The sequence below is a fragment of the Tursiops truncatus genome, chromosome 5 (assembly GCF_011762595.2).
Source record: "Tursiops truncatus isolate mTurTru1 chromosome 5, mTurTru1.mat.Y, whole genome shotgun sequence".
NCBI lineage: Eukaryota > Metazoa > Chordata > Mammalia > Artiodactyla > Delphinidae > Tursiops > Tursiops truncatus.
In genome coordinates this window covers 42624092-42650181 of record NC_047038.1, presented here as the reverse complement: position 1 = coordinate 42650181, position 26090 = coordinate 42624092, and the positions used below count along the sequence as shown (strand labels likewise).

General features: G+C 42.4%; 1 protein-coding gene and 1 long non-coding RNA gene across 18 annotated transcripts in view; one reads left to right on the top strand and one right to left on the bottom strand.

Moving 5' to 3' along the window:
- Nucleotides 1-19073, bottom strand: part of CC2D2A (coiled-coil and C2 domain containing 2A) — a 137612-nt gene extending 118539 nt beyond the window's left edge. For 3 of the 17 annotated variants that reach the window (XR_012331935.1, XM_073805076.1, XM_073805075.1), the window contains exons 1-6: nt 18838-19071; nt 17312-17351; nt 16839-16920; nt 11650-11709; nt 8700-8783; nt 6346-6469 (exon numbers count right to left, since the gene is read on the bottom strand). Coding sequence is in view for 15 of the 17 variants with exons in the window: in XM_073805076.1 (XP_073661177.1) it covers nt 6346-6469; nt 8700-8783; nt 11650-11709; nt 16839-16920; nt 17312-17351; nt 18838-19033 (586 nt within the window). In the remaining 2 variants the exon portion in view is untranslated. Of the gene's footprint in view, nt 1-6345; nt 6470-7711; nt 7819-8192; nt 8348-8699; nt 8784-9178; nt 9264-11649; nt 11710-12557; nt 13725-13752; nt 16550-16726; nt 17413-18837 lie in introns of those variants that run through there. The other 14 variants (XM_073805064.1, XM_073805065.1, XM_033856860.2 and 11 more) reach the window with 12 other exon arrangements.
- LOC109548856 (uncharacterized) overlaps nt 1-26090 on the top strand; it is a 103284-nt gene that overhangs the window by 43248 nt on the left and 33946 nt on the right. Inside the window, exon 6 of the long non-coding RNA XR_012331942.1 lies at nt 20769-20818. This is a non-coding gene — a long non-coding RNA (uncharacterized lncRNA). The remainder of the gene's footprint in view (nt 1-20768; nt 20819-26090) is intronic.

The following is a 26090-nucleotide window of genomic DNA, read 5'->3' as shown; positions in this document are numbered from 1 at the left end:
GAGCATCTGACTACAGTCTGGACTTGACAACACTTGGAGCCCCGCAGGAATGCTATAGGATAGAGAGGGTCATGGGTTCAAGGGCAGAGGCTGGGGTGGTAGCGCTGAGCAACAAGCCAAACCCATGAGAGGTTTGGGGAATGAACCACCAAGAGGGAGTCAAAGAATTGGATCCAGGTGAGCAGTCTTGGTTGGAAGGATGTGGTGGGTGTGGTATGGGGGTAGTAAGTGAGCATACAGAAACCAGAGCATGGCCGTGAGTAAAATACAGAGAGCACTGCACCTTCCCTGGGCAACTGTAAACCATTCTCTTTAAAGACCAATCAGAGTTAAGATTTGCTGGTATAGAATGATGCTGTAGTGCAGCAATTAAGAACACAGGTTCACTTAGTATGATAATCTGAGGGAACTATATTCAATATCCTGGTTTACCAAACCATCGTGGAAAAGAATATGAAAAAGAATATATATATATATGACAAACACTTTGCTGTATAGCAGAAATTAACACAACATTGCAAATCAACTGTACTTCAATGAAATAAATTTAAAAAAAAGAAAAAAAAAAAGAACACAGGTTCCTGAGGTCTGTAGACTGGAGTTTGAGTTCTGGCTCCACCACCTCTAGCTGTTGGTTCTCTCTGAACTTTAATTTCCTAAATTATAAAACAATGCCTGATGACAGGACTGTTCTGAGTAATGTAATGCATGTAAAGACCTCAGCATGGTGCCAGCCATATCATAACACTCAAAAGAGGTAATTATTTTTGTTAGTTATTTAGCATCATGTTCTTCTTGCAGCTGGAGAAGGCGACTAGGTATGTGCCAGACCCTATGTGTGGTGCTTTCTGTGTATCATCTGATTTCACTGTCATAACAGCTGCACAAAGCCAAGGCTTTTATGATCCTCGTTTTTATCAATATAAACGAGACTCCTGTGGCTGAGGGAGACTGGGCTGCTGCTCGAGGTCCCAGGACTAAAAGTAGTAACGAGTAGTAGTGAGTCTGATTTCAGTTTCTATGGGTTTCAAGGAATGTTTGCTGACTTGAAATATTGTTTATTTCTCTTAATCTTGGGCAATGTACTGGGATATGAGTAAGAAAGAGAATGAGGAATCTTGATGGAAATCTTATCAGAAAGCTTGCTGTGTGCCTCAGAACATGGTATTAAGCTCTCAGGGTTCAAGGCTGTCAGATTTATCATCTGGTTTTCTCCCTTCCTTCCTTCCTTCCTCTCTTCCTTCCTTCCTTCCTTCCTTCCTCCCTCCCTTCCTTCCTTCTTTCCTTCCTTACTTCCTTCCTCCCTCCCTCCCTCCCTCCCTTTCTTCCTTTTCTCTCTCTCTCTCTCTTTCTGAGGGAGAGGAGGATGCCTCAGGTAAACCAATAAGTGCTTAGAGAAGAAAAATATAATGAAATCATATGAGCTTAAAAAGTTCCACAGCTTTCTTAGCATAAACTTTCTTGCTTGGGATAGGGAAACCACCGAATCTGAGGTTTTGCCTAGAAAAATGTAGATAAGTAGCATTTATAAAATGGTCATGAGAGACAGCCTCTTGAACCATTTAGTAGTCTTAGCCCAAGTTGGGGGGGGGGGGAGGTGCCAGGATGGTTCCACATATGAAAATCAACCAGTGTAATACACCTCATTACCAGAACAAAGGACAAACACCACATGATCATCTCGCTTGATACAGAAAAAACATTTGACAAAATTCAACATTCTTTTATGATAAAAAACATTAGACAAACTAGGAATAGAAGGAAATTACTTCAACATGGTAAAGGCCATATACGAAAAGCCCACAACTTACATTATACTCAGTGGTGAAAAACTGAAATCATCTCCTCTAAGATCAGGAACAAGGCAGGGATGCCCGCCCGCCACCCCCACCCCCCCACCCCCGCCCCCAACTTTACTTCTATTCAACATAATACTGGAAATCCAAACCAGAGCAATTAAGCAAGTGCTATAGACAGAATGTTTGTGTCCTCCCTGAATTCATATGTTGAAGTTTTTGTCCCAGTGTGATGCTATTTGGAGATGGGGCCTTTGGGAGGTGATTAGGTCATAAGGGTGGAACTTTCATGAATGGGACTAGTTCCCTTATGAAAAAGACCCCAGAGAGCTTCTACTCTGCCCCTTCTACCGTGTGAGAACACAACAAGAAGACAGCCATTTATGAAACAAAAGCAGGCCCTCCTTACCAGACACCAGATCTGCTGGTGCCTTTGTCTTCAACTTTTCAGGCTCCAGAACTATGAGAAACAAAATTTCTGCTGCTTATAAGCCAACCAGTCTATAGTGTTTTATATTAACAGAGCAAACAGACTAAGACAGTAAGAAAAAGTTACAAAAGGCATCCAGATTGGGAAGGAAGAAGTAAAATTATCTCTGTTTGCAGAAGACATTGTCTTATATAGAGAAAACCTTTAAAGAGTCCCCTCCCACACACAAAAAATGTTGAAACTAATAAGCAAATTCAGCAAAGTTGCAGCACAGAAAATCAATGTGTAAAATCAGTCGTGTTTCTATCCACTGACAGTGAAACATCTAAAAAGGAAGCTAAGAAAACAATTGCATTTACAATAGCATGAAAAGAGTAAAACACTTAAGAATTAACTTAACCAAAGAGGCAAAAGACTTGTATGCTGTAAACTAAAAAAAACTGTTGACAACATTTAAAGAAGACACAAACAAACGGAAAGTCACCCCATGTTCATAGATTGGAAAACTTAATATTGTTAAAATGTCAATACTACCCAAGGCAATCAACAGATTTAATGCAATCCCTATCACAATCTCAATGGCATTTTTCTTATGAAAAGAAAAGTTCATCCTAAAACTCACATAGAATATTAAGGTTCCCTGAAATAGCCAAACCAGTTTTGAAAAACAACAAAATTGGAGGCTCAGGCGTCCTGATTTCAAAACATATTATAAAGCTACATCCATTAAAACAGTGTGGTACTGGCATAAAGACAGACATATAGACCAATGGGATAGAATAGAGAACCCAGAAGCAAAACCATGTGTATGTGGTCAAATAATCTTCAACAAGGATGCCAAGACCACTCAATGGGGAAAATACAGTGTCTTCAACAAATGATGTTGAGAAACTGGCTATCCACGTGCAAAAGAATGAAGTTGACCCTTACCTTACACAATAAACTCAGAAAGGATTAAAGACCTAAATGGGAGACGTAAAGTTATAAAACCCCTAGAAGAAAACACAGAGGAAATCTTCATGACATTGAGTTTGTTAATGACTTCTTGGATGTGACACCAAAAGCACAGGCAACAAAGGCAAACACAGACAAATGGGACCACCTCAAACTTAACAACTTCTTTGCACCAAAGGACACAATCAATAGAATACAAAGACCAACTGTGGAATGGGAGAAAATATTTACAGTTCCCTTCTGATCTAATTTCCTTCTTCTTCCTCTTGCTCACTGTCTGTCAACCACTCTGGCATCCTTGTTCCTTAAATACACCAAGCACACTCTTGCTTTAAGGCCACTTTCCTCAGGGGTCTCACATTTCCTTCAGGCCTCTGCACAAACATCTTCTCACTGAAGAGGGCTTCCCCTGATGACCTTTCATAAAACAGCAACCCTTCCTCTCATCTCCACTGTAGTCTCGTCCAGCCAATTCTTTATGTTTCTCTGTAGCACTTCTCACCACTGGCCATACTGTATATTTATCATATCTTTTTTGATTTGCTTTCTCTTTTTCCCTCTAACCCCCCAGCTGGAATATAAACTCTGTTGGGGTATTAAGGCCTTTTATTCTTGTCCCTACTTTGCAGATAAAGAAACTGAAGTTTAAGGAGGTGGGGAAACTTGCCCAAGCAAGTAAGAAAGTAACAGGTATAGACTGGTACACACACTTGTCTGACGCCAAAGACCGAGGCCTTAACGGATACAACTGTATTGCTTTTCTGTCACAACCTTAATAAAGAGATGGGTGGAGAGCTTTCTGAGTGGGCACCAAAGCCTGGGAATGCCCAGGTGGCCACAAGGCATTCAGAGGCCAGTAGCAGTCAACCAGGGTGGAGGCATATTGGAGAAGAGTGGGAGTAGAATTGGAAAGGGCCAGATCACATAGGGTCTCAGAACTCAGAACAAATAAGAGTGTGGATTTTATGTGATGCTCATTACAGATTTCTGAGTATAGTTTTAAAGAAAGATGAATGTGGTGGTTTAAATATATGCCCATAAATTTCTTTGACACACCTCTCTTTAAAGGTGGAGCCAAATTCCCCCCCCCCCCCCCCCGAAGATGGGCTGGACTTAGTTTCCTGCTAAGTGGGTGGGTGATTTCCCAGGTGAGGTCCTATAAGACCCGGCTGCTCCTGGACGCACTATTTTCTGCACACATTCGAGTCCTCTGTTTGGAGTCCTCTCCCACCAACACTCTACCACGGAGACACCTGCACATCCTCTATTGCTTCGGCTCTGTGCCTTGCCTTTCCTGTCTCAGGTCGAGACTCCTCATGTTGCTCATTCCTTGCACCCTCGCTCTAACATGTGTTGACATGCTGAATGAGACCTATTCTGCTCTCTTGACCACATGGCTGACTTTCTGCTGGTCTTGACCTCTCGTTTCTAACTTCTAATCCATCAGGTGCCCTCACCTCACTCCCAGGGATTTGCTCTACATCTTGGCCCACCAGTGCTGCCAAATCAGCAACAGCCTCCAGCTCTGCCCTGAGCTGCCCAGAGACCGGCTGGTCATGACCTTGCTCAGGCAGGCACATCTTAGCCTTGTACTGTTCTTTCCTTCTTCAAATCATAAATTGTATTTTTTATTTTTTCCTTTTGGACTAATGCATAGACTGCCTATTATCTCACTCTAACACACCTTAGTTAATGTATATTTATCTATTTAAAATACTAGTGCATACTATTTAAATATTTAAAACTGTGCACACTCTTTAAAATATTTCCACATCCTTTTCTTGATTTGATCCTTACAATCACCCCCATGGTGACAGTAAAGAGTATTTCTCCCATTTTAGGAAGAAGGAAAGAATTCACTTTTCATTATGCTACAGAGCCTTTATTACTGGCCATGCTCTCTGACATTTTTCTTTTTCTCTTGATTTTAAAACAACTACTTAAATATTCAATAGTTGTGCTATGGACAGAATTGTGTCCCCACAAAATTCATACGTTGAAGCCCTAACCCTCAATGTGACTATATTTGGAGATAGGGCCTCTAAGGAGGTAATGAAGGTTAAATGAGGTTATATGGTAGGGCCCTAATATAATAGGATTAGCATCCTTATAGGAAGAGACACCAAAGTGAGCACACAGGGAGATGCCAGCCACCTACAAGCCAGGAAGAGAGGACTCACTGGAAAGTGGCCACATGGGCACCCTGATCTTAGACTTCCAGCCTCCAGAATTGTAAGAAAATAAATGTCTGTTGTTAGAGCCACCCAGTCTATGGTATATTTTGGTACGGCAGGCTGAGCACACTAAGACAAACTGTAATCTTCAATAATGAATAATTTTACCCATTTAGAAAATGAAGCAACTATATGGGATAAAGTTTGGTTCTACTTTACTAACTGGTAACAGTTCTACTGTGTTATTGCTTTTGGGTGGGAACCACATTTTTCTTAGGGTTGGACTTCAGATGAACTTGCTTCCAAAGCCCTCTAATTTCCAATAGTTACTCTATTCCCCAGCTCAGCTGCAGAAAAATAGAGTAATAATAATTATGTAACAATTGAAAAGTGTAACACGCCTTCTTCTCTGGTCTAATCCACTGTTCAAGAAAAGCAACAAGTGAGGGGTAATAATTTTCCCTACAATGAGCAGAGAATGAATGATGGTCACTGTGATGGGGAAAAGTAATGCTGTAAAATACAGGCCACAGTTCCTGGAGGGGGAAGGGAGTGTGTGTGTGTGTGTGTGTGTGTGTGTGTGTGTGTGTGTGTGTTGGGGGGTGGGGTGAGGGATGGATAAGAGAAGGGGTCCTCGAGGGGCAGGATCTCCGAGAGCCTCAGAAACATCCTCAGGTGTTCCAACATCTGATTCTAGTACTATTTCATTGACAAATATGCCTTCCCATTTCACCCACCCTTGAATGTCTACCTGTTTGATTATTTGCACCATTTCTATTTCAATGAATGCTTCAAAACTCTGTGGTTATGTAAATATGTCCTGGGGTTGTGTCCTGTCTCCCAGACAGAGGTGAACTTAGAAATTGCCTAGAATTGGGGTAAAATGCTGTGGAGGGCGGTGGACGCATACAAAAAATAATACCCAAGCAAAATCCCCACGATGCTCTGTGCTGATCCCAGGAGGCAATTAATACTGGTTGACAGAACTTACTCCGTGGGCCTCGTCGGCTCGTCATGCCCAGGAGGTGAGTGTCAGAACCTTCCTGCACGGGCTCCTGCTGGTCGTCTGGATGGGATTTTTCAGACACCATTTCCTTGGGGCCAGCAGCCGACAGCTGTGGGCAGATGGTCAGAGGTTGTGAATCTCAGGGCTTCGGTTGACTCAGATGCTATCTCAGGATGAGGTGGGTCACTTAGCAAGGGGACAGGCCTTAATCCTCTTCAGATCTAGATAACTGTGGTCTGTGTCACCTGAGTCACTGTGGTCATGATCACCTATCCCCACAGGAAGCAGTGCCGATCCTGATTTTCTCTAAGAGGTTTCTTGGGGAGATGACCCAGGTGGCACAGTGACTTCCCTGGTGGTGCAGTGGTTAGGAATCCGCCTGCCAATGCAGGGGACGCAGGTTCATGCCCTGGTCTGGGAAGATCCCACATGCCACAGAGCAACTAAGCCTGTGTGCCACAACTACTGAGCCTGCGCACCTAGAACCCATGCTCCACAAGAGAGGCCACCGCAATGAGAAGCCCACGCACTGCAGTGAGGAGTGGCCCCCGCTCGCCACAACGAGAAAAAGCCCGTGAGCAGCAGCGAAGACCCAACGCAGCCAAAAAATAAAATAAAGAAATGAATTTAAAAAGAAATTTTTAAAAAATGAATATCTTCACTTTTTCTAGGTTTAATGTGTAGAGCTCTGTAGAAATTTGGAGGAAAAGGGAAACAGGAAAATCACAGCCAAACTATTTGATCCCAGCTCCAACTCATTTGGAAATAGCTGTCAAAGTGTCCCTGGTTAATCCAGGGCAAAGAACAGCCTCTGGTTCCTTCCCCAAACTCTCAGAGGAGGACAGACTGGTGAGCAGAAGTGGCAGTGGAGGCCCCAGTTGAGTGATGGCCTTTGGGCCAGACAAAGGTTTGCCTCCAAACTCACATTTACCATGGGACTCGAGCGAGTTATCGAACTTCCTAACTTCCTTCGTCATCCGTAAAAGAAGGGAAATAAAAATAGCCCATTCACTGAGATGCTGCTATGTACAGGCACTTTGTAAAGCACAGACATTCTGACTTAAATAAATGGCCTGGAGTGGACCTGAGGCATTTGACTTAAAAAAAAAAATCCCCAAGTTATTCTGAAGTGTCGCTGGGGTTAAGAAACACTCTCCAGATTTCTCACAAAGCACCAAAGACTGCACGTTCGTTGTCTGATCAGGGCTCTTTGTGCAGTTCAAGGAATGAGATGATGTCTCAAGAAAGCGCCACACCTAGGACACAGAAAGTGCCTTCTCCTTTCCATCCCTGCTCCTTTCTCCCGTTTAGTCCAAGCTCCACACCCCTAGTCCCAGTCACCATTGCTTACTGTGCCTGTGGCCTTGGAGCTAAGGAATTGAGCTCTTTCCATTTGTACTGGCTCATCTGACGCCTCGTTGGGCCCCGTGGCCCCGGCTGCAGAGCCCCCCGCTGACCCTGCAGGAAGGGGTTAAAGTTCCTGAGTGGCCAGAGGGCCCAGCCACAAGGCCAGGTAGCACCTCCAGCCTCTCAGGGCCCTTCCCTGGGCCACTCCATCCCAGCTACAGAGAAGGAGTTTCCTTGGCCCAGCTTGTCCCAACGGGATTGTGCTGGGCGACGGGAGAGCTGAAAAGGGGTTTCTCCCCTGACTTCGGCTCTCCTGGTGCCCTCCCCGCCACCCCGTCCCCGCTCTCCAGGCGGCCCCATCACGTGGCTGCCGGCTCAAAATGGCTCTCCTTCCCCCTCCCTCCCCTGCTCGCATCTGGATTATTCCAAGCCGATTGCCCCTCCGCAAAATCTTCCCGGCCTCCTTCCCAAGGGCGTCTATTTACCTGGAGAAGGTGGACCTTGTATAGGGATGCTCACGGCCAAGGAGGGCAACTTCTGCTGCGGGCAGAGCCGGGCGAGGGACCGCCAGCAGGCCCGGGAGATGGGGGCTGGCCTTGATTTAGACTGAGGCAGAATTTGGGCTTGGAGCTGGGAAAGTGGAAGTTCCCTGAGATTTGTAATCCTGCACTGCCATCTACCGCTGGTCTTAGTCTATGGCCTTTGATGACAGCACTAAAGGGGCTCACTTCAGCATTTCTAAACTTCTCTCTCTCAGGGGATGGGAAAAACCTTGGAGGAAACATGCTCCAAATACTGCCCATGGCTTCATGGTGAGGGTCATCCGTGAGACCCCACATAGGGTCCTTCAGCTGGACCATCCACCAGCATCCCTGCCTCTCCCAGAGAAGGCCAAGTGCTTGTACCCACAGGAGGCTGTATGGCCTCTCGGGGTGCAGTGAGCTGTTAACTGACAGCCCAGTAGACAGACAAGTGCTTCTGTCACTCCCTACCTGCTTCTTTCCTTTTTGTCTTGCAACCTTCACGGTCTTCTTCTGTCTTCCCTTATCTGCATCCTCACGGTCTTCAATGAACTCCTTTGTTAAGATGCAAATGGAAGAGTTATCTCTTAGTGTGTGTGTGTAAATTGGGAAAAAATGATAAGTGAGGAAGAGGGGTGGGATTTTTAGGTGTTAAAATGACTGTCTTGTCCTGGAGCCTCCACCCACTAAAGTTGAGTGTGAGCGAAGGGACAGTGGACAGACATCACCATCTACTCTTCTCAAAAGTTGTATCCAAATGGAAAGATGGTCAATGATATAGTGTTGGAGCTTCCATCGACCCAGGTGCTCATTCATGCCTAGGGAATTTATGGACAGCTGACTGTGTTCCAGGCCTTGGGTGCACAGAGGTAACGGAGGTGACTTCCCTCAAAAGTCATAATCTAATGAAGGCCACGAACAAGTGAATCTGCCAGGACTGATGTACTGACCCGGATGGAGGCCTCTGGCCCAGGACGATATCAGAATCACACTAGGGGCTTCCAGGGTTGGGCTTCTCTGCTCCCCACAGCCTTACTGTCAGGTAGAGAATAATGAGGATACATGTTAAATCACCGTGGAAGTTTGTATTTAATGCAAATTTTTTCAGGTCTTTTTGAAAAGGGAGAAATCCTTTTTGTGTTTTGTTTTGTTTTAAAATTTTCTTGGAGTATAGTTGATTTACAATGTTTTGTTAGTTTCAGGTGTATAGAAAGTGAATCCGTTATATATATATATATATCTCCACTCTTTTTTTAGATTCTTTTCCCATATCGGTCATTACAGAGTATTCAGTAGAGCTCCCTGTGCTATACAGTAAGTTCTTATTAGTTATCTATTTTATATATAGTAGTGTGTGTATGTCTATCCCAATCTCCCAATTTATTCCTCTCCCCCTCCCTTATCCCCGGGTAACCATAAGTTTGTTTTCTACATCTGTAACTCTACTTCTGTTTTGTAAATAAGTTCATTTGTATCCTTTTTTTAGATTCCACATATAAGCAGTATCATATGATTTGGCTTTCTGTGTCTGACTTAATTCACTCAGTATGACTATCTTTAGGTCCATCCATGTTGCTGCAAATGGCATTATTTTGTTCTTTTTTATGGCTGAGTAATATTTCATTGTATATATGTACCACATCTTCTTTATTCATTGCTCTGTTGATGGGCATTTAGTTTGCTTCCATGTCCTGGCTATTGTAAACAGTCCTGCAATGAACATTGGGGTGCGTGTATCTTTTCAAATTAAGATTTTTTCTGGGTATATGCCTAGGAGTGGGATTGCTGGGTCATATGGTATTACTATTTTTAGTTTTTTAAGGAACCTCCATACTGTTTTCCATAGTGGCTGTACCAATTTACATTCCTACCAACAGTGTGGGAGTGTTCCTGAAAAGGGAGAAATCCTTTAACAGTGCCAACTTCGTTTCTTTTTCCATATTATGCTTTCTAAAGTTTTAGTCATAAAATGTTAGAGCTGAAGCCTCTTAAGTTTGAAGCTTTAAAGTTTTCTAGTTTGAGTTTTGCAAACCAGGGCACAAGTACCTTGGGGTATAAAAGAAGTTGCAAGATAAACCCAGAACCTCTTCTGGTGTACCGGATTTATTAGACTTTTTTTTTTCTAAAATTGGGAAATTTTTGTTTTTATACTGAAACAAACTTGGAACACAAAGCATGGGTTTTAATCATATAAGATTTCAAAGAAATGGCATGCAGGTTTCTGGGCTAGGCTTCAACCACTCAGCAGTGCCCTTGGCCATCTGTTTAGAGAAGACCTGAGCTTCAGCTGCAGAGGAGGGAACTGAGGTCCCAACCAGGGAGTGGGCATGGCTTGGGCTTTTTCTTTGTCTAAGGGACCTGATCGCTCTGACTCATCCTCTGGGTGCGAGCCCCACCCTCACTCAGACCTCCTTCTTCAGAGCGGTGTGCAACTGTGGCTCTTAATTCAAGTCTAAATTCTTATTGGCTTAGAATGGACTTGTGAGAAATATACATCAAGCTTTTTTTTTTTTTTTTTGGCTTTCCAGTAATGTTTTGATCCTCTGTCAATGGAAAACTCTCCAGTAGGACCTCAAATTAGACTGAATGTGAACTCCAGGAGAGCTCAGGGTTTTCTTCACTGCTCTATTCCCAGGGACCAGAGGCACAATGAATATTTGTTGTATGAATGAATGAGCACAGGTAGATGTAGGTAAGTTGTCAGTACTTGATATCTTGCTTAAAGTTAATCTGTGTGGTTTCATCTGGGTTCCTTCAGGCTTTTTGAAGTTCCTGTTGGAAATAGCATATTGTCCCCATTTCTGCCTCTATGGTCTCAAGTTACTGAGCCTTAGAGCCAAGAGGGAAAGGAGGATTGAGAGGAATACTTCCTCTTCTGTTCGGAGGTCTCTGGTCTCCAAACTGGAGAAGGCTTCGCTCCTCTGGTCCAGACAGCGTTTAATGATGTTTTGCACAAAATGAGTTAGAAATTGCAGGACTCCATGAGGGTTTTATAAGTGGTTATATCTACAGTTGTTATCCTCATTTTGAATTTCTTTAGAAATCAATGTGCTTTACTGAAAAAGAATGAATCTATGTATATGTATAAGTGAATCACTTTGCTGTATACCTGAAACTAACACAACATTGTAAATCAACTATAATCCCCCCCCAAAAAAAAGACATCAATGTGGTTCAGTAGAACTGGACCCTTTAGGTGGTAAATGGTGACAAAGCAGCTTCAGAGCCCTCAATCCTGGAGCGCCTGCAGGGCTGCATGCACCCCTATTCTCCTCTGTGTGCCCAAGGTAGCACCTTCTGCATGCAGTAGGCGTGCAATAAATGCTCATTTCTGGCCTAACTTCCTCACTCACCAGCACGTGTGACATGAGCATGCACACACAAAGATACATCCCCTGGAGACATCTAAGCCATCACTCACCTCTGTAATTATTTTCACTTTTTCTTCCTTGGGCTTCATTTTAGCTGTGATGGCTCCTCCCTGACAGGCAAAGACCAAAGAAGAAGTCAGGTCCTTTGAACTCAGTGAAACGTCTTTCTTCTTACTACTGATAACGCTGAAGCTGACCTTGATGGTTAGTGAAGTGTTTGAACTGAGTAGACCTTGCATCCACAAGGAATGCATTCTTAGGCCCCAGGATTGGTGGACGTGAGCCCCAGAGGAGAAGGAAGGAGGCTGGACCCTCTGTCCCCACGAGCCTGTCAAAGATCTTGGCTTTCCTGTGTAGGAGGTGGAAGCCAGGAGAAGGTTCTGCCCGTGGTGTCAGATGACCCTGGTAGGAATCCAACTCCTGAAGGACTATTTCACAGCCTATCCTCTCCACTCAAACCTTCACCTTCCCATCCCCCTTCACTCTCTACCCTTGGCCTTTGTTCTCATTTCAAGAGCAAAGAGATAAAGCCAGAGATGGACCCTCCCCCATCCCCGTCCCCCTGTCTCACCCCACTGAGTCATGTCACCCCCTCTGCTTCCACTTGCTCCTGTGGTCTGTCCCTGCTTCCATCTGGGCCAGGGTTTCTGCCTGGGCACTGCTCCCGCCCCCTCCAGGGCCTTGACCTGGACAGTTTCCCCCTTTCACCTGCATAGTCATTTCTTCCTGCTCTTTTGGTTCATTCCTATCCATGTACAAAGGCCCCTTCCTTAAAAAACTCTCTCTGGGCTTCACATCTCTTTCTGTCGCTCAGTTGTTCAACCCTCTGAAAGAAAAATCCTCAAACCCTCTCTTTCCAAATCAGTTTTCTGAGCCTAGCGCTCCCTGGAACCGCTCTTGCCAGCATCTCCAAGGACCCCCGCATCACCGCATCTTATGATCCATCCTCAGCCCTCACCTTAGTTGCCCTGTCAGAGGCGTTTAGTAATGAAAGTGACCAGTTGCTTTCTTTTTCTTGAAATATCTTCTTCACTTGGCTTCTCAGACATGCTCTTTCCTGGTTCTCCCCCTACCCACTGCTTCTCCTCCTCAGATTCCTTGGCTGGTTTCTTCTCATCTTCCGAGCACCACGTGTGACAGTGCCTGGGGCTCAGCCTTGCCCCATTCCCTTGGTGAGATCGTCCTGTCTCTTGGCTTTAAATACCGTCAATCTACTGATGCTCCCCAAATTTACATCCAGGGCCCAAACGTCTCCCCAGAACTCCAGACTCAAATATCCGAGCATTTGATGGACACCTTCCCTTGGATTAACATGCCCCAAATGAAGCTCCTTGTCATCACCCCTGAATCTGCTTGTCCTGCAACCTTCCTTGTTGCAATACACAGAACTCTATGTTTTTCCCAGGCCAAAAACCTGGGAGTCATTCTTGAATCCTCTCTGGCTCTCACATGACACACCACATCCAATCCATCAGAAACCCTGCCGTCTTCACCTTCACGTTACATTGACAATCCCACCACCTTTAAGCAGCTCACTGTTACCACCCTGGTCCAGTACCGTTGTCTCTCAGGGTTTTTTGTAAGAATCTCCTGACGTCTTTGCTTCCCACCGCACAACCCATTCTCTGTATTGAAGCCAGAGTGAATTGTTTAACATATAAGTGAGATCATATCCTTCCTCCGCTCAAAATTCTCCAGTGACTTCCTTCTCTTAACAGAGTTAAATCCAAAACCCTTCAATGGCCTACAAGCCCCTCCATGATCTGCCCTTGAATCTTCTTGCCTCAGGACCTTTGCAGTTGCTCTGCCTAGAACTCTCTTTCCCAAGACATCTACCCTGTTCTCTCTCTTTTCATTTCCTTCAGGACTGCTCAGATTTCATTTTATCAGAGAGATCTTCCCTGAACACTCACAGTACAATGCTAATCTCCCACCCTCACCCTCCTGGAACTCCATAACCACCTTACAGCGATTTCTTTTTTCATAGTACTTATCACCAGTTGACATACATATTTATTTGTTATTGTCTGCCCATCCTCATAAAATATAAGCTACAAGAGGGCAGGACCATTTGCTCATTGTTTAGCCCCAGAGCCTAGGACTATGGCTCCCAGTAGACACAATACATTTTGTTGAATGAATGACTAAATTACTCTTTATTGGCTGTGTCTTCCTTGGCCACATTCTGAAGGCCTTCAAAGCTTCATCGTCCTCCTTGGGCTGCTGTGAAGATTAGATGAGAGACATGAGGAGCAACAGCAAGGCTGACAAATCATAAGCCCTTCTAATAGCTATGGAATCTGAATCTTAACTGGGACTTCGTCATGTAAGCAGCTCATCTGAAGCCTTCAAGGTTTCATTTACCCTAACGGAGAATTAGCACCTTAAAGGGAAATAAAGCATCTGAAATTCTATTGTCTCCAGTCCAGAACTCCTCCCAAGCTGTCAGATATGGAGGAAAGGAAATGGTGAAAGCAGCTAGGATATTAAAAGGGTGAGGAGGTAATCTAGAGAGAATCAGGGGACAGACAATAAAAATAAAATTCTACAGGGCAAGGGAGCTCCCTGAAACAGTGGGAATTATGAAGTGGAAAAAAAAGAACTGTGAAATATCTTAGTAACTAAAAAAAAAAAAGATTCTCAACAAGTTAAAAAATGTTACATGGGAAGAAACAGAAGCAGAAAATGAAAAATATAATGGGGTTGATTTTTTTCTCCTCATTTTTTCCTGATCATTACCTTTGAATGAGTTTCTAAGGAAATCAAATGACATCAAAATTTATCTTTTTATGAGCACTGTTGCTAAGAAAACCAATCAATACTCTGCAACTTTAATATGCAGCTTGTCATCATCATGTACATTGAGTGTTTGTTAATATATCCCTATTGGCAACATCAAAATAAGAGCCGTGATTCACTGCAGACTTATTTTGTTCTCTCTCTAGATATACGTTATCACTCGGGCTCACAAAAACACTTCCAGCTTAGTAGCATATGCCTCAATTTGCACATGTGGAAATGGAGGTTTCCTCTGAGGTTAACCTCTGACAGGTTCTGTGCTTTGCCATTATGGTTATTAAATGTCACAATCAGAACTTGGCCCCGAGAATCTGTGATTCCAGGGTCCTCCTCCATGTCCCCCTACCTCTCTGTCTCAAAGTTTATTCTGGTTTTGCAATGTCAGTAACTCTTCTATGTTAGTCCACTATTCTCGAAATATTTACAATCAAAAAGCACAGAGCATTGCCCCTCTGGGAAAGGGCTCTGGCTACTTTAGGTCAACGATGTATTTAGTTTAACTCAATGCAGAAAACCAAAGATATTTTTCAAGGAAAGTACTGATGCCTTCATCCAAACAAATGGACTGTCTCTGAGGGTCATCAGAGGATCAGAGTCCTGTCCAGAGGGTCTTGTGGTAAATTCTAAAGAAGCAGAGAAAAAGGAACGAATGTATATGAAAAGGGCGGCATTATATGCAATGCTTTTCAACCTTGGCTACTTAGAAGATAATACAGTATATGCGTCCTACCCCAGAACAGTGAATACATGGGTTTATAGAAAGAGTGAAACCTTTGTAAAAAATTATGTGAACCTGGATTCAAATTCCAGCTCTGTTTATCAGCTGTGTGATGTTGGAGCAATGCCTTCACCCCTCTGAGATACATTTCTGTACCTGTAAACTTGTGCTCATAATTCCTACCTCAATGAGTGATTATTTTATCAGGGTTAAATGATAGAATATGTGTAGTAAAATGCGTAGCATGGCCCAGGCTCTCAATACTGGGAAGTAAGTGTTATTATTAAGAAAAGGTGACGGTAGAGGTGGAATGTAGAAGAAAAGAATGAGGAGGGAAACAGCAGTTAGGGGACAGGAATGAGAGTGGTAAGAAAGACCTTAGGTGATGTCAAATTCCCCATTACTGTCTTTGGTTCTCAACTTTGAATTTGTGGCACCAATAACCAATATGCCCTCTCTCCCATGCCGCAGCTGCGCCCAGGGCAGTTTTTTTTCTGTTTCCTTTTATGGTGTTTCTGAAACCATCCCCTGTCCTCACACCTATGAGCATTTTCTCCCAGTGCACGGCATTTAGCCTTTTCTGTCTGATCCTGTTAGATCCTGGAACACTGGGCAGGTGCCATGCACACCCTGTTTGATTTCATTTCCTAATTCTCCAAGTTATTCCAGCCACAGCTTCCTGTAGTAAAAGGTGAGTGACAAATAGCTTTATAGAATCATTTCATCAGCTCCATATAATGTATATTGTCTTCAAAGAGTATAAATACCACATCTGAGCTGTGTGATGTGACATATACCCAGTGCATTTATCTGATGAACTGAGTGCTCCCAGATCCTCCCTGGGAGTCATCCTGCTGGGCTTTAAGCACTCAAACCCTTTCATAAATCTCTTATGGTGCTTAGCTCATTGTACTGTTATAATCTGTTTATAGGTCTGTCTTCCCAGTAAACTCTGAGCTTCCGACCTGCTCTAGTTCATTTTTGCACACTTGAAACTTCAGCACCTTACTGAAGCCTGGTGCATTGTTGATGATCAATACATGTTTGAATGAATGACTCCTTAAAAGAGCTCTAGGAGATCCATTTGAAAGAGATTTCATTCTGGTCCTGAATTTACTTGCAGGAAAGCTTATATGAAAATCCAATAACATACATGTATTTCCCATTAGACTTTATCAGCCTTTCAGAGCCCCTCTTTGCAACAAAGAGAAACAATCAGTTTAAACACAGCCGGTAGATTTCCTTGTGGTCTTTTGGCGAGAGCAGCCAGCCTTTGTCTGTAACAGATCTTCCTCTGTCTAATGCCAAGGAAAGTGAAGCTTGCAATAACTAGTATTTCGCCCCTCGAACCAATTTGAACTAAAAGGCCCAGAAATGCAACCGGCAGCCAGTGTTTCCGGGAGACCAGAATGCAACAGGATGGCGTGGACGTCCTAGGAAGGAAGCAGAGACAGCTTCGGGAGAAATTCCACCCAGGGGCTGTCATGAGCCAGACTTAATTTCCTGCAAACCAGACACCAGACAGTGGCTCAAATCAAAGCAGCCCAAGTCATACTGTACGTTTCCATTCCAGAAAGTAAAACGTAAATAATAATGATGAGGACCCCTACCTTTACAATTCATTAGGCTCAGGGTGTCCAGGGGAGAGGCTGAACTCCAAGCCTGGTAGCTGAAAGCAGGACTGCACTGCTGCAGCCCAGCTCCCGGGAAGAAGTAATTTACCTTAAGGAACTTTACAAGGCACTTTGCAGATTCTCCTTCCTGGGATGAAGGGAACGTGGAATGTGTCTCACTGTTGAATCTTCTAGAAAATCCAGAGGGAAAGGCTGAACGTTGGGGCGGCCCCTGGGCTGCTCCCTGGGAAGCTGCAGCCACGTCTCAGCAAAAACACCCGCTTAGCAACCCGTTCCTAAGGAAGGTCACTAGGTGGCTTTTTTTTTCTTTTAAAGTGACAGGTTACTCTAGCAGAGGAACACACATGCACGGGGTGAGCAGAGGTGCACAGCTTACAGGAGAAGCACAAAGGGAATCAGCATGGGGGAGCTGGGCAGAAATGAGGTCAAGCTTTCGGAGCTGGCCCTTCCCTTACCACAACTGGTTGCTGGGCATTTCTGGTCAACGACAGGCAACGCTCAGAGGTGGGTGGCTTAGAGTCAGCGAAGGTCGTCATTACAGGGCAAGGATGTCTAACTTACCTGCTGCACAGGCTCCCTGGAGGTTGCTCTGGAGCGTTTTCTGGTTAAACATGGAAAATTGAATGTGCAAGAGGAATCTCTGCTTATTCTCTGAATCCCATCCAAAACGCAAAGGAAATGGGAAAAGAGGCAAAGAAGATGGCAGAGTAATGGAATGAACAGACCAAAAAAGCCACCCTCCAAGTATACTAGCATGTGTGCGTGTGTGTGTGCATCTTTGTGGATCTATGTGTGCCTGTGTGTGCGTGTCTATGTGTGTATCTGTGTCTGTGTGTTTGTCTATGTGTGTGGGTATGTGTCTCGTGTGTGTGTGTGTCTGTGAATCTGTGTCTGTGTGTGTATCTAAGTCGGTGTATGTATGTGTGTATGTATGTGTGTGTGTGTGTGTCTGTGTGTGTGTCTTTGCATTTCTATCTGTATGTGTACGTGTGTCTGTGTGTGTCTTTGCATTTCTATCTGTATGTGTACGTGTGTCTGTGTGTGTCTTTGCATTTCTATCTGTATGTGTGTCTGTGTGTGTCTGTGTCTTTGCATTTCTGTCTGTATGTGTACGTGTGTCTGTGTGTGTCTTTGCATTTCTGTCTGTATGTGTACGTGTGTGTGTGTTTGCATTTCTGTCTGTATGTGTACGTGTGTGTATCTGTGTGTGTGTCTTTGCATTTCTGTCTGTACGTGCATGTGTGTGTGTATCTGTGTCTTTGCATTTCTGTCTGTATGTGTACGTGTGTCTCTGTGTGTCTTTGCATTTCTGTCTGTATGTGTACGTGTGTGTGTGTGTGCATTTCTGTCTGTATGTGTACGTGTGTGTGTGTGTATCTGTGTGTGTGTCTTTGCATTTCTGTCTGTATGTGCATGTGTGTGTGTATCTGTGTCTTTGCATTTCTGTCTGTGTGTGTACGTGTGTGTGTGCCTCTGTGTGTACCTGTGTGTGTCTGGGGTGGGGTGGGGTGGTCAGGTAGGCATGGAAACGAGGAAATGAGCTGATCCACTCTGCAGAACTTCAGAGAGGGCTCTGGATTTGGCTCAGCAGTGTGATGGGCTGAGTTGTGTCTCCCAGAAAGATATGTTCAAGTCCTAACCCCTAGTACTTCAGAATGTGAGCTTATTTGGAGTTAAGGTCTTTAAAGAGGTAGTCAATTTAAGATGAGGTCATTAGCGTGGGCCCTGATCCAATAGGACCGTGTCCTTTTAAAAAGGGGGGATTTGGGCACAGGCAGCCATGCACAGTGGGAAGACCTGTGAAGGCACAGGGAGAACATCATCTATCAGCCGAGGAATGCGAGGCCACCAGAAGCTGGGAGTGAGGCCTGGAACTGATTCTCCCTCACAGCCCTCAGAGGAAACCAACCCTCCAAAACCTTGATTTCTTATCTTTGTATGACAGCCCCAGGAAATGAATGCAGTCAGGTACCAAGGAAAGTGGGGAGACTCTGGGGCTGAGAATGCAAGAAAATGTGAAAATCTATGTATAGAGGGGCTAGGTCCTCAGGACCCTCCCTGACCCCTGGAAGCCTGAGGAATAATACCTTTCTTTCCCAGGCCCCTCTTCTTCTGCCATCTTGAGGAAACTGGGGGTATCTTCTCAAGGGAGGTTGTAACAGAGCCACTGGTCTCAAGTTCAGGTACAGCAGAAGGTGTGTGTGTCTCAGGTCTGAAAACTGGGTCTGAAATGGAGAGGTGGGCAGGACGTACCTTTCTCACAGAGCTGAGACACCCACACATATACCTGGATCCTCTGTCCCACCTTCGCTGTAACCAAATTGGAAAACATGGAATATTGTTTTCTGGAAAAACTGAGTGGTCACAAAGAACAGGTCCCAGATATGGGTATTTCTGGCTCTTCCAGTGAAAGAAGTAGCATATTGCCTTTACAGAAAGGCAATACAGAGAAAATGGGAGGATCACAGAAATTCAACACTTGTAGTTATATAGAAAGAGAGAATCAAGAAAATGAAAAGGTAGAATGTTTCAAAGAAGCAATACAAAGAAGACTTTCAGAATTGAAAGAAGTCTTTCTATTGAAAGGGGCCATTACCTAGTGCTGGTGCAGGGAGACCATGAGAAAACTTGTCTGTCTCTGTTCACCAACTCTGCATGTGGCAGGAAGAGTATCTCCTGAGAATTCATAACCATTGGCTTGCACCATGCTGCTGAATTCCCTTATTCATGCTACCTACATCATTTAGGAACCCCCTAAGTGACACATTTTAACTAGTGGTCTCAGGCTACTGTATTCCTGTGGGGTGTTGGGCAAGAGCAGATACAAAACTTTTCTGGAGGGACACACCTTCAAGTAGTCCATTCAGAATTGCTACAGATAAATGTTGCTGAAGATGAATTTACAATACAAAATTAGACACACAGGAGGAAATAGTCAAAAGTCTGCAATTAGAGGGTATAGTTAGATACCCAAGAACTTCTGATAATGCAGTGATCATATGGAGAATCAGAAAAAATAATGACTGTAAAAGAACTTAAAAAGAGGCTTTGAAAATATGGAAGAAGAGTGAGATACTGTCAAAAAGGTCAGGCAAATGTTAAAAAGAATCAGCTAGAGCTTTTAGAAATGAATAATAAAGTCATGAATTCTTAAAAAAGTTTTTATTGGAGTATAGTTGATTTACAATGTTGTGGTAGTTTCAGGTGTACAGCAAAGTGAATTAGATATATGTGTGTGTGTGTGTGTGTGTGTGTGTGTGTATATATATATCTATATATCTATATATCTATATATATATATATATCTCCATGAGTTTTATTTTAAAGCAAAGGACGGATGAGAGAGCTGGAAAGAGAATGAGTGATGTAAAAGATAGATTTAAAAAATTCAAATGTGGGGCTTCCCTGGTGGCGCAGTGATTGAGAGTCTGCCTGCCGATGCAGGGGACACGGGTTTGTGCCCCGGTCCGGGAAGATCCCACATGCCGCAGAGCGGCTAGGCCCGTGAGCCATGGCCACTGAGCCTGCGCGTCTGGAGCCTGTGCTCCACAACGGGAGAGGCCACAACAGTGAGAGGCCTGTGTACTGCAAAAAAAAAAAAAAAAAAAAAAAAAAAAAAAATTCAAATGTGGCACAGAGAGATGGAAAATAGGAAAGTGCGGATGAAAGACATGGAGGAGAAATTGACAAGGTCCACCATGTCTGCCATGTCCAGTGGAGTCCAGGAGCAGAGAAGAGAGAGACATTGGACGCTGGATCTTAGAGTTGGGGGATCTTAGTCAACTTCCTTAACTTCTCAAGGTTTCAGTGTCCTCATTTGTAAAACAAGTTCATAATAGTACATACTCCAGAGGGTCATGACGAGGCTTATTAAGTTAATATTTGTCAAGTCCTGGCACTCAGTAAATGCTGTAAAGTTTAATGGAAAAAAAAATGTGGATGTTGTCTTAGCTCTGGCTGCATTAACAAAATACCATAGACTGGGTGGCTTAAACCATAGAGATTTATTTTCTCACAGGTCTGGAGGATGGAAGTCCAAGATCAAGTTGCCAGTTGATTCAGTTTTTGGTAAGGGCTCTTTTCCTGGCTTGTAGATGGCCGCCTTCTTGCTGTATCCTCACATGGCCTTTCCTTGGTGTCTGCGGATTAGAGAGAGAGAACTCCCTCTTCTTTTTCATATAAAGCCACCAATCCTATCAAATTAGGGCCACACCCTTAAGACCTCATTTAGCCTTAATTACCTCCTAAAATCCCTATCTCCAAACACAATCACATTGAGGGTTAGCTGTCAACATATGAGTTTTGGGGGAATGTAGTAGATGTTTATAGTGAGAGATCATCTACTTCAAGTGGTCAACTCTTATAAGAGGTAGGATTTGTTCACTGTGCTTGTGCTAACCTTCTGATTATGACCTCCCTTATCTTTTTCTTGAGGGCACTTGTTAAATTCTTTTATTAAGTAGACCCAAATGTGACTAAACAAAATAGTTAGGATCAGAGTTGGGGAGAAGTTAAATGGATTCTGTGACAATATTCTCCCCTGTCTTGAGATTTCTTTTTATTAATTTAATTTTTTAATCTTTTATTTTTAACGTCTTTATTGGAGTATAATTGCTTTACAATGCTGTGTTAGTTTCTGCTGTATAACAAAGTGAATCAGCTATACATATACATATATCCCCATATCTCCTCCCTCTTGCTTCTCCCTCCCACCCTCCCTTTCCCACCCATCTAGATGGACACAATGCACTGAGCTGATCTCCCTGTGCTATGCAGCTGCTTCCCACTAGCTATCTATTTTACATTTGGTAGTGTATATATGTCCATACCACTCTCTCACTTCATCCCAGCTTACACTTCCCCTTTGCCGTGTCCTCAAGTCCGTTCTCTATGTCTGCATCTTTATTCCTGTTTTGCCCGTAGGTTCTTCAGAACCATTTTTTTCCCTAGATTCCATATATATGTGTTAGCATACGGTATTCATTTTTCTCTTTCTGACTTACTTCACTCTGTATGACAGTCTCTAGGTCCATCCACCTCATTACAAATAACTCAATTTCGTTTCTTTTTGTGGCTGAGTATATATGTGCCACATCTTCTTTATCCATTCATCTTTCAGTGGACATTTAGGTTGATTCCATGACCTGGCTATTGTAAACAAAGCTGTAATGAACACTGTGGTACATGACTCTTCTTGTTTTTTGAATTTATTTATTTCCTTTTTGTTTACAGCAGGTTCTTTTTAGTTATCAATTTTATACATATTAGTGTATATATGTCAATCCCAGTCTCCCAATTCATCACAGCACCACCAACACCCCGCCACTTCCCCCCTTGATGTCCATAAGTTTGTTCTGTACATCTGTGTCTCAATTTCTGCCCTTCAAACCGGTTCATCTGTACCATTTTTCTAGGTTCCACATATATGCATTAATATATGATATTTGTTTTTCTCTTTCTGACTTACTTCACTCGGTAAGACAGTCTCTAGGTCCATCCACCTCACTACAAATAACTCAATTTCGTTTATTTTTATGGCTGAGTGATATTCCATTGTATATATGTGCTACATCTTCTTTATCCATTCATGTATCGATGGATATTTAGGTTGATTCCATGACCTGGCTATTGTAAATAGTGCTTCAATGAACACTGGGGTGCATGTGTCTTTTTGAATTATGGTTTTCTCTGGGGGTATATGCCCAGTAGTTGGATTGCTGGGGATTCTATTTTTAGTTTTTTAAGGAACCTCCATACTGTTCTCCATAGTGACTGTATCAATTTACATTCCCACCAACAGTGCAAGAGGGTTCCCTTTTCTCCACACCCTCTCCAGCATTTATTGTTCGTAGACTTTTTGATGCTGGCCACTCTGACCGTTATGAGGTGATACCTCATTGGAGTTTTGATTTGCTTTTCTCTACTAATTAGTGATGCTGAGCAGCTTTTAATGTGTCTCATGGCCATCTGCATGTCTTCTTTGGAGAAATGTCTATTTAAGTCTTCTACCCATTTTTTGATTGGGTTTCTTTTTTTTTTTTTTTAATATTGAGCTGCATGAGCTATCTATATATTTTGGAGATTAATCCTTTGTCCATTGATTCGTTTGCAAATATTTTCTCCCATTTTGAGGGTTGTCTTTTTGTCTTGTTTATAGTTTCCTTTGCTGTGCAAAAGCTTTTAAGTTTCATTAGGTCCCATTTGTTTATTTTTGTTTTTATTTCCATTTCTCTAGGAGGTGGATCAAAAAAGATCCTGCTGTAATTTATGTCAAAGAGTGTTCTTCCTATGTTTTCCTCTAAGAGTTTTATAGGGTCTGGTCTTACATTTTGGTCTTTAATCCATTTTGAGTTTATTTTTGTGTATGGTGTTAGGGAGTGTTCTAATGTCATTCTTTTACATGTCGCTGTCCAGTTTTCCCAGCAACACTTATTGAAGAGAGTGTCTTTTCTCCATTGTATATCCTTGCCTCCTTTGTCATACATTAGTTGACCATAGGTGTGTGGGTTTATCTCTGGGCTTTCTATCCTGTTCCATTGATCTATATTTCTGTTTTGGGGCCAGTACCATACTGTCTTGATTACTGTAGCTTTATAGTATAGTCCGAAGTCCAGGAGCCTGATTCCTCCAGCTGCATTTTTCTTTCCAAAGATTGCTTTGGCTATTCAGGGTCTTTTGTGTTTCCATACAAATTGTAAAATTTTATGTTCTAGTGCTGTGAAAAATGCCATTGGTAGCTTGATAGGGATTGCATTGAATCTGTAGATTGCTTTGGGTAGTATAGTCATTTTCACAATGTTGATTCTTCCAATCCAAGAACATGGTATATCTCTTGGTCTGTTTGTATCATCTCTAATTTCTTTCGTCAGTGTCTTATAGTTTTCTGCATACAGGTCTTTTGTCTCCTTAGGTAGGTTTATTCCTAGGTATTTTTTTTCTTTTTGTTGCAATAGTAAATGGGAGTGTTTCCATAATTTCTCTTTCAGATTTTTCAAGATTAGTGTATAGGCATGCAAGGGATTTCTGTGCATTAATTTTGTGTCCTGCTACTTTGCCAAATTCACTGATTAGCTCTAGTACATTTCTTGTAGTGTCCTTAGTATACTCTATGTATAGTAGCATGTCATCTGCAAACAGTGACAGCTTTACTTCTTCTTTTCTGATTTGGATTCCAGTTCTTTCTTTTTCTTCTCTGATTGCTGTGGCTAAAACTTCCAAAACTATGTTGAATAATAGTGGTGAGAGTGGACAACCTTGTCTTGTTCCTGATCTTAGTGGAAATGGTTTCAGTTTTACACCATTGAGAATGATGGTGAGAACGATGATGTTTGTGGGTTTGACATATATGGCATTTATTATGTTGAGGTAATTACCCTCTTTGCCTTCTTTCTGGAGGGTTTTTATCATAAATGGGTGTTAAATTTTGTCAAAAGATTTTTGTGCATCTATTGAGATGATCATATGGTTTATCCCCTTCGTTTGTTAATATGGTATGTCACATTGATTGATTTGCATATATTGAAGAATTCTTGCATTCCTGGGATAAACCCCACTTGATCATGGTGTACGATCCTTTTAATATGCTGTTGGATTCTGTTTGCTAGTATTTGTTGAGGATTTTTGCATCTCGGTTCATCAGTGATATTGGCCTGTAGTTTTTTTCTTTGTGACATTTTTGTCTGACTTTGGTATCAAGGTGATGGTGGCCTCGTAGAATGAGTTTGGGAGTGTTCCTCCTCTGCTATAGTTTGGAAGAGTTTGAGAAGGATAGGTGTTAGCTCTTCTCTAAATATTTGATAGAAATCGCCTGTGAAGTCATCTGGTCCTGGGCTTTTGTTTGTTGGAAGATTTTAAATCACAGTTTTAATTTCAGTGCTTGTGATTGGTCTGTTTATATTTTCTATTTCTTCCTGGTTCAGTCTTGGAAGTTTGTGCTTTTCTAAGAATTTGTCCATTTCTTCCAGGTTGTCCATTTTATTGGCATATAATTGCTTGTAGTAATCTCTCATGATCCTTTGTATTTCTGTAGTGTCAGTTGTTATTTCTCCTTTTTCATTTCTAATTCTGTTGATTTGAGTCTTCTCCCTTTTTTTCTTGATGACTCTGGCTAATGGTTTATCAATTTTGTTTATCTTCCCAAAGAACCAGCTTTTAGTTTTATTGATCTTTGCTATCTTTTCCTTGATTTCTTTTTCACTTACTTCTGATCTCTGATCTGATCTTTATGATTTCTTTCTTTCTGCTAAATTTGGGGTTTTTTTGTTCTTCTTTTTCTAATTGCTTTAATGTAAGGTTACATTTTTATTTGAGACGCTTCTTGTGTCTTGAGTTAGGATTGTATTGCTATAAACTTCCATCTTAAAACCACTTTTGCAGCATCCCATAGGTTTTGGGTCATTGTGTTTTCATTGTCATTTGTTTCTAGGTATTTTTTGATTTCCTCTTTGATTTCTTCAGTGAAGTCTTGGTTGTTTCATAGTGTATTGTTTAGCCTCGTGTGTTTGTATTTTCTACAGATTTTTTTCCTGTAATTGATAGCTAGTTTCATAATGTTGTGGTTGGAAAAGATATTTGATACGATTTCAATTTTCTTAAATTTAAAGGCTTGATTTGTGCCCCAGGATATGATCTATCCTGGAGAATGTTCCACGAGCACTTGAGAAGAAAGTGTAATCTGCTGATTTTAGATGGAATGTCCTATAAATGTCAATTAAGTCCACCTTGTTTAATGTATCATTTAAAGCTCGTGTTTCCTCATTTATTTTCATTTTGGATGATCTGTCCATTGGTGAAAGTGGGGTGTTAAAGTCCCCTACTATTATTGTTTTACTGTTGATTTCCCCTTTTATGGCTGTTAGCATTTGCCTTATGTGAGATCTTTCACCATTTGATATTACATGGGGCCGGGAGGTCTCTGGTGGACCAATGTCCTGATCTTGGCTCTCCCCCTTCAGAGGCTCAGGGCTGACACCGGCTGGAGCACCAAGACCCTGTCCACCACTTGGCTCAGAAGAAAAGGGAGAAAAAAAAAAAAAAAACGAAAGAAAGAAAAAAATAATAAAATAAAGTGCTTAAAATAAAAATTAAAAAAATATTAAAAATAAAAATATTTTAAGTAAAAAAAAAATGAAAGAAAGAAGAGAACAACCAAACCAAAAAACAAATCCACCAATGTAAGAAGTGCTGAAAACTATACAAGAAAACAAAAAAATATACAGACAGAACCCTAGGACAAATGGTAAAACCAAACCTGTACAGACAATATCACACAAAGAAGCATACACATGCACACTCAAAAAAAGAGAAAAAGGAAAAAATATATATTAAAAAAAAAGGAGGG